Consider the following 8,059-nt stretch of genomic DNA (forward strand, 5'->3'; position numbering starts at 1 on the left):
GGTGCCTAAATTCCTCCCTACAAAGAACTGTTGCGCTAGAACAAATACCTCCATGATTTATATCCTTCTGTAAAATCGCCCCTAAAGTGACGGTTTGGTCTTTTGCTCCAATAAAATGAACTATTATTATATTAATTTTTGTCTCTAATAATTGGATAAAACTCAATTTTTAGATTTTTTTTATTGAAGAAGTCTTTCTTTGATTTTCAATGAAAAAAAATTGAGAATGTCGAGTTCGTTCATATATCAAGTCAATAAGTAGGGTATATCAATAAATCACATGTCAAAAGAAGATTACTCAAAAACGTTCGACAAACCACTCAAAGTAAACGCCGAGTCCGACCACACCACCCATTGACTTCTGGCGCATCCAAGTCACATAATACGAATACAAACCGATCGAACCTGCAATTCAATAAATATCAAAAAGTCAACCCACATGGAAGAAGAAAAACCTACATTACCATGCAACGTTAGCTTGGTCAACCAGAAAACTTACACTAGAACTATTAAATAAAATGTTATGATCATAACTAGAAGGTTTCTAGTTTAATTATATTTGATTAAGTTAATGGTCATTCCCCAAATAGCACGTCTACTGCCACCTCTGAACATATAATATATGCATTACATTATTCAACGACAAGCAAAGCCAGCAAAGTGCACTAGGATCAATAATTAAATACAGGGATTAGTTATTAGTGCGTGTCCTCTGTTACAACCATGGGCATGAATGCTTAATTTAAACAATGAGAGATCCACCATGTGTAAACAACAGCTTGCAAATCGCTGGTGGTCATAATTAGCATATCCTTTGTCTGTTATCTAGAAACAATCCAACTGTGTCCTCCCTCTCAGTTATCAGCAGCTCCAAGTTGCTCATTAGGTTTTGTAAGTCAGAGAATCTGTTCACCAATCAGAGTGCAAAAATTTCCAGTTGAAGTACACGATAGAAAAGCAGTGAATGATGTTTACCTGGTCATATGTTCGTTGAGATGAATCATGTTGAATTGCTTGTATGTGCAAAACTAACTTAATCTCCTGATTAATGCATGTACAGCTTCATGAATATCTTAAGATTCTGATACTAAGCATCATTGGGCTTCCATGTCGATATTGCATAAATGATTCTTCCCTTCCACCCCTGAATCAACCACCGATTATCTTCACCGATAACAAAATCCCTGTGGTAGTTGGTTTTCACCTTATGCTTCGCTTTCTTCACAATGTCAGGGTTGAGTGGGAGCTGTTCAAACCCAGCCCTGAGATTTCTAGCCTGCCACTGCTTATAAGTCTCGGGTCTTTCGACCCTTTCTGATCCTTCACATGCTATAACATTAAGAGCATCTCTGCCAAAGAGATCCCTCTCAATCAACAGCCTCTGTTCATTGTGGCGTGCTACATTTGTTTCGAGCATGTCGAATAAAGCAGAATAGTGGAACAGAGCTTCTCGGAAGCGTGTGACGAAGAAAGGAGCACTGTAGGACCCATTCACTACTCCATGTATAAAAACATCAGGGTTCATCCTCCTTATCATGTTCAGGACCCTATTCCTAGGGCTGTCTACAACCACAGTCTCATCGACCAGATTTCTGAAGCGGTATAGGCAATTGACAACCACAACCTCATCTTTATTAATGTGAAGATCCTCGACCTGAATATTTTCCCATTTAGAAGCGATAGCCTGATACTCAAAAGGGATATTAAAACTCTTGGCATAATCTGCTAACCTACACCCTGTCTCTTCTATTCTCTCTGTGGGACGGAAACCTGGTTGCGGTACATCAATACCAGTTATCCGCAGACTTGGAGGGCCTCCATCCCTAGTTGAGAGACGCTGGATAAGGCATGGCCATTGAAATCCAAAATAAATACCAAAGTCTATGATGTGCACTTTGGATGCCTTATCTGCCACATTAAGGATTGTCTGATTAGCAAAAAAGTATGAAATTCTCTTGAAAGGACATGCAGCAAGATATAGATGATAGGCCTTCAATATATCTGTGGCAGTTGCCCTTTTAGCCACAAGGGCATGATAAATCTGACTTCCAGTACCAGCCAATCGGGCCTCAAGACCATCTGCAAAGCAATATGCCAGCCTCTGAGTTGCATCTCCATCCGGGGAAGAATGTTGTCTAATCTGCTTCAATAGTTCATCAGCAGTTTGGCGGTCATCTGCTGCCACTGCTTGAGCACAATGTATAAGAAGAGTTCTAAGATCCACCACTTCTTTCTTAGTTTGTTTCTTTCCTTGTGTCTTGCCACCATTTGATCCTTTTGAGGAACAATTCTGTGCAATTTTGATAGCTTCATTCTGCTTTTCTTCCCTTAGGGCGGATATGTTCTTTTGGCATTTGCCTCTCTGGCAAAGCAAAATCATGTCAAACATTTCTGACCTCACCTCTCCCTCATAGAAAACAGCTGACTGCTTATTGCTCCTTCCCTCTACCAAATCCAGGTCATCTCGGCTTGGATTTTTACGACCTCTAAATCCATATAAGAGAGATTCTCTATCCTCCAGCTTTGCCTTTGTAATGAATGGCCTATCTACTCTCAGTAGCTGTGATGATGAAACATCTAAATTGATTGCCAATTTATCATTACTAGGAAGGAACTTGCTCGCTTCTTCAATTCCTTTCTTGAAATGCCACGCTGGCATGCTTTTGAAGAACAGACTGGGAGACATGGAAACATCAACAACAGGTTTCTTTTCGCTGCTGATACTGTTTGAAGAGTTTGATGGAGATGGAAACAAATTACTAAAGGAACTAGACCGTGAACTCAAATCGTGGCCATTGTTGGAGTCAGAGATAAAGTTATTGCCAACAAAGCCATTAGCTTTACTTGTACCACTGCTAGCACATAAGTTACCATTTTCATGATTGTCGGTAAAATCGAGATTCGCCAAGCTTTGCTGAACTTCAAGCGGTGATCGCTCTGGAGATGGTGGGTACTTCTGGCTAAGGATGTCATAGAAGGGTTTCTCTGCATCTCTAAGGGCTGACTCTTCCTTATAAGTGCTGACCTTTCCATCTATATCTTCCTCCATGAGAATTTTGCTAATATAGCTAAGGGACATGTCTGAACAGAAGATATCACCATCTTCCGGGCTATCTCCCTCAGTGATCGTGCTGGTGCTGGATGTGGGATTGGCCCTTGTGTTGGTGTCAGAGGACATTTGGGGCAATTCCCCACTGTTACTAAAACCTAGATAAGGCTGCGGTTCTCGCAATCCAATAGCCCGAAAAATGTTTTGATCAGAGAACGAATCATCATAGCTCCATCCGCTCATCATGCCGGAAAATTCCTGAAGACCGGAATCCATAATCATTGAGCCGAAATAGCCCCTGCAAAACCTAACTTTTATAGATCATGTAGTCGTCAAGCGACTCAAGCCTAAGACGTCACGAACTACCAATTGTCAAAACAAAGACAAGAACCAGAAGGCCCAAAAAGAAACCTACAACTTCGACACGAACAAAACATCCAAAAAGCGGAGTCAAATCAACAATTCAAATTCTGAAAAGAACCTTCAAAGTCAGTAGCTGCACGCATCAAATCTCCATACCAAAAACGAATGAAAGCTAACTTAATGGGAAGAACAAGAGTCAAAATATTAGTATCCGCCCACTAAGATCAAGCAAAACTTCAAGGAATCCTCCTATGTATTCATGGAATCATTTCGAAAATCCACAAAAGAAGCAAAGATGGTAAGTTTACTTCCCATAAAGCTACAGATAAGATCGAATCAAAGACTGGCGAGCAGGAGGATGAGAAGCAGGAGGGAAAGCTAACCTCTTGAAGAAGGCGAAGCCCGGAAGAGGCGAAGTCCTGTCGAGCTCGCGAAGGAGAGCAGCGAGGCCCTTTTTTCCCTTCTCGGCGTAGGATTATAACAATCACATTTATCGGCGCTTTTTCTTCCCTTCGCAACGTGATGGAATCGTCTCCGTCCGATGGAAATTCAACAGCTCGATGTGCGTTTAGTTCGCCCATCAGATCGTGGTAGTGTTCATCGGACTAATTTAATCAATTATACCCACCGAGTGCTGGGTGGGGGCCGCGTGAGTGCTGAGTCGGCGGTGATCGGTGGGTGCGGCGTACCGGCCTGGACAAGTGTGGAAGCTCTTTCGTTTCTCGCCTCTCCGCCGACTTAAAACAAAAACAAAACATTTCATTTTTTTAAAATATTTTATTTTCAACGTGGTTATAAAAGGTATGACTAATTATTATAAACGTGTGAAATAGTTAATATAATTTTATTATGGTTGGCATTTGCCCACGTTGGGACATATACTAGAGGTGGATCAGGGAATTATAAGATCATGATCCATTATCTATAATTTTTACATCTTTGTTATCTCTATAATATACATTAATCCTATCAAAAAGTTAAGAAGATGGTTAGTTAGATACGTAGTTCTGATTTTAATTAAAATAAGATTTCATATTATCTTGTAAAATTGAGAGTGTTAGTATCTGATTGAAGAAGTTCTCAATATTAGTCTTTCGATACTCAAGTTAATCTTCGGTTCAGTAGAGAAGAATAGTAGAAATGAACAATAGCTTAGAGTGTATAAAATAATGAAGTATCATATACCTCTGTCGTTGAATGAAGATCCCCTTTTATAATGTCACTGTAGCGTCTGTGCACGCATCCCTAAAGTATGTACATATTTTTCAAAGTATCCTAGGAAAAGATAAGTCAAAAAGTGTCTCTGACATCTTTCTTTAAGCGAACACGCAAATATCTGATATGGCAAACTAAAAGCTTCTAAAATACTATTTGCTTGTTCGATATTCTCTGTTGTCGGCGGTACAAACTTCCAAAAGAGTATAGTAAGATATGTATGTGGATCTTGCTATACGCTGACCGAGAATCGTTCGGCCGAGACGTCACCAGCTCAACGATATAAAGTAAAGTTGTTGTCCTTCACTCTACTTTCCTGTTGTCGAAGGGTTGTCTTTTATCTGATCGGACATAAGATACGATCGACGAGGACGGTGGACCGGGAAACTTACTATTTGCCTCTTAACCTCGGCCATGAGTTGTGGAGGATGGTCGTTTGAACAATCACGTCCGACTGGCATTGAAGGCTCGTTTGGCCAACCTCGCCTGATTTATAGTTCTAGGTCTTTGACCATTTTGACTTTGACCTCCATGTCAGCTGATCTTCATTACTTTGACCCACTTTTAGAGGCTTCATCTTCATTATCGTATCACAAATCTCCCCCTCATGTATAGTTGAAGAATGCTATAAGTCTGACTGACTAGGCAATTAGTATTTAACTCTTCTTCCCAATCGGGCATTCTAGGTTTTAGAGTCGTAGCTTGGCGATCACAATCACTCCTCTTACGACTCTTCGAGAAGCTGATCTCCTCCCGCTCGTGAGACTCCAAGAATGATGCTACTCGGACTCGATGTGGATGACACTTAGCCGCTTGCTAGCCTTTTCTGATTTCTTTCTCGAGCGGTCACCCATACTCAGTGTCTTTTAATTGCTGCTAACATGCCATGATTTATTCAAAATCGTTCAAATCTCTAGCCATTAATGTAAAGTATATCACACATGCTATTTAATCATACATCTGCTGATAATCTCCATTCCTCATTAATGTCATCGGTGATTGGATGTTACATGTAGCTTTTTCCTGCCGCCGAATGTGTGATGTGATAGGTAACTGTTTGGATCTGATGTGATGGCTGTCTTTTCGAATTCGACAACCTAGATTAAACTTCGTTTTCCCAAGCCCTTGATTGGATGGCTCGGGGCGACCGTCGACAAGGTTTTTAAATCCTTTATTTCTTTCTTCACTGTAACACACGTTCGTCTTCGTCTTCACCTCCTTTGCTTCTTGCTCTTTGTTCCTCACTGCAATTTTCTTTCAACAAGTTCTTTTTCTTTTCTCCCTTCAATCTTTGATGGTGTGCTCTCTTTCTCCTCCCCCCACAATCCTAGGTTAGTGGTATACCTCCACCTCATTGGACTTTAACAGTGATGAGGTGGACTAGGTGAAAATGGCTTATCACATCCCTAACGAAATCACCAAGTCATCTTTCCTTCAGCCTACGATCATCCTCATACACCCCCCTGATAGTTTTCTTCCTTCCTTTAAAGACCAATTATACGTCGGTCTGTAATTTCCTATTCACCCTTTCTTTTCTAAAATGTGTAGATATTTTCATATCTTGTTATCGTAGTTAGTGCCTAATTTCTTTAGGTTACTATGCAGTATTGTGGTACTATTTCATGTATATGGAATTCCTCTTCTGCCTCAAATTTGTTACTATTTTATTATCTCAAATTGTCCGAGCTGAGCGTCTTTCTCTTTCAAGCCCGAGTGAGGCACCATCTATTTTGAAAAAATGTCCATGTCCAATAAGGGTTGGATGTCTCACTACTTCTATATACGACTTCTCGACCGACCCACTGTTTCGATCGGCTGACAAATGGAGCTACCGAACTCCCCCGGGTTGGGAAGATACAGATGGGAGCCAACCTACCTTCAAGCAGTCATGTAACTGGCCGGTCTGAAATACCATATCCACAAGCTACTGTTGGAGGGCGTCCTGTATATGTTCAGACTGAGTCCCATTCGAGCTCGGCTGCCCGACTCTTTTGGTAAGCTATTTTTCCTTTGTCATTTTCTAATCTAACTGATTTCTTTTTCTTTTTTGTAACCCAAGTTATGTTGAGGGCATTAATGAGCGGCTCTAGCAAACAAACTGATGTAGAAATCAACGCTAAGGGGGATGCCGAGCTGGAGAGCAATGGGCTCTTGCCTATCGGCCCTTCTGAAGAGTTGATCGGCAAATCAGAGGTGAGACAAGGGGCAACCAACAACGCCACAACTAACATTGACAAGCTGCCTCCCAAGCATCCTTCCATGGTGCCCATAGTTGTTCCGTCGAAATAGCCACATCTGGCGAAGTGTTGATTGAATGCCAATGCCAATGCCGAAAAGGCTCCGGTTGGAGGTCTTGTCCTGCCCAGAGGCCTCTATTCCGCAAACTTTTATGGCCATATCGGCTTTGCGACCTCCATCAGAGCGGGGTGAAAGTTCTCCATCCGCCATCCCTGAGAGGGCGGCCAGTCTACCAACTCCTCCATCATGTGATCGGATTCCTTCACCATCTAAGTTGCCGATCAGCACCATCCTGGCCTGACCCATCTCTTTCATATCGCTTCAGTCGATTGATTCGACGGATACTATGTCTATAATCTGTTCCACCCCATAGTCCAAGTCCAAGGGCAAGGCTACTTCAAAGCCTTAGATCCAAGCGGCCGTAGTCATATCATGGCCATTATCAGATTACCAACTAATGAGTGACACCATCCAAACGACACCAAACCGCGCTCTCCCGAATATCATATCAGAATACAAGGGCCTCTGGCCCAGACCTGGGCAGGGCGGTGTCAATTCCACCCGAGGAGCTTATTGACAGCTTCAGCCAAAATTTTGAGCGAGCTCTAGTTGTGGAAAAAGACAAGAACCATGATCAGGCTGTCGAGCTGGAAAAGCTTAAGAAGCAAGCCCATAATTTTGAGACAAAGATCAGTTTGGCCAACGGTCGGAACCTTAGGGCCATCGAGGATCTCGACATCAAGACTAAGAAGGCTCGGGCTCTGGCGAAGAAATTGGAAGAGGCGGAGACGACCTTGGTTGTAGAGCAAGTCGGTCGTATTGCCGAGCAGACGAGCCACAAACTCTAACTTAACTAGCACAAACGAATAATCGATGAAGAAAATGTTGAGCTACGTTCACTAAAGGCTGAACTTGCCAAGTACAAGGAGGAGGAGCCCAACCGGTTGGAAACCTTTAGGGTGGAGTACCTTCGTTCCAAGGATTTCAACCAGATGCTGATCGATTGAACCCTCCGACTATTCAGCTATAGCATTAACGAGACCCTTCAGCAGCTAAGGGAGGGCAGCTCTCTTACAGTGGAGGTCCTTGACGACGTTTATCAAAAGGGAGAAGATCGCGGATACGCTCCCCGACGACATGGTTACCAATCTGTCTTAAATTCTCCTTTAATTTTATTGACGAGTTCTTGTAACG

The 8,059-nt window shown here is 42.2% G+C and overlaps 1 protein-coding gene across 5 annotated transcripts; it reads right to left on the reverse strand.

The window, feature by feature from the left end:
* Positions 1-219: 219 nt before the first annotated feature.
* Positions 220-3,937, reverse strand: LOC121989175 (scarecrow-like protein 9). Of its 5 annotated transcripts, none has more exons than XR_006114193.1 (2): positions 976-3,784; positions 220-405 (listed from the first exon to the last, which is right to left on the reverse strand). XR_006114193.1 is itself a non-coding variant. In XM_042543054.1 (2 exons), exon 2 carries the CDS (start codon positions 3,293-3,295, stop codon positions 1,088-1,090), a length of 2,208 nt encoding a protein of 735 aa, XP_042398988.1. In that variant the 5' UTR covers positions 3,296-3,307; positions 3,796-3,937; the 3' UTR covers positions 633-1,087. The 5 variants fall into 5 exon arrangements, 3 of the variants coding, with proteins under 3 accessions (XP_042398988.1, XP_042398985.1, XP_042398987.1); XR_006114192.1 differs by lacking the exon at positions 220-405 and adding an exon at positions 633-905; XM_042543054.1 differs by lacking the exon at positions 220-405 and adding an exon at positions 3,796-3,937 and having other exon boundaries at positions 633-3,307.
* Positions 3,938-8,059: the final 4,122 nt, after the last annotated feature.

The sequence above is a fragment of the Zingiber officinale genome, chromosome 6B (assembly GCF_018446385.1).
Source record: "Zingiber officinale cultivar Zhangliang chromosome 6B, Zo_v1.1, whole genome shotgun sequence".
NCBI classification, from domain to species: Eukaryota; Viridiplantae; Streptophyta; class Magnoliopsida; order Zingiberales; family Zingiberaceae; genus Zingiber; species Zingiber officinale.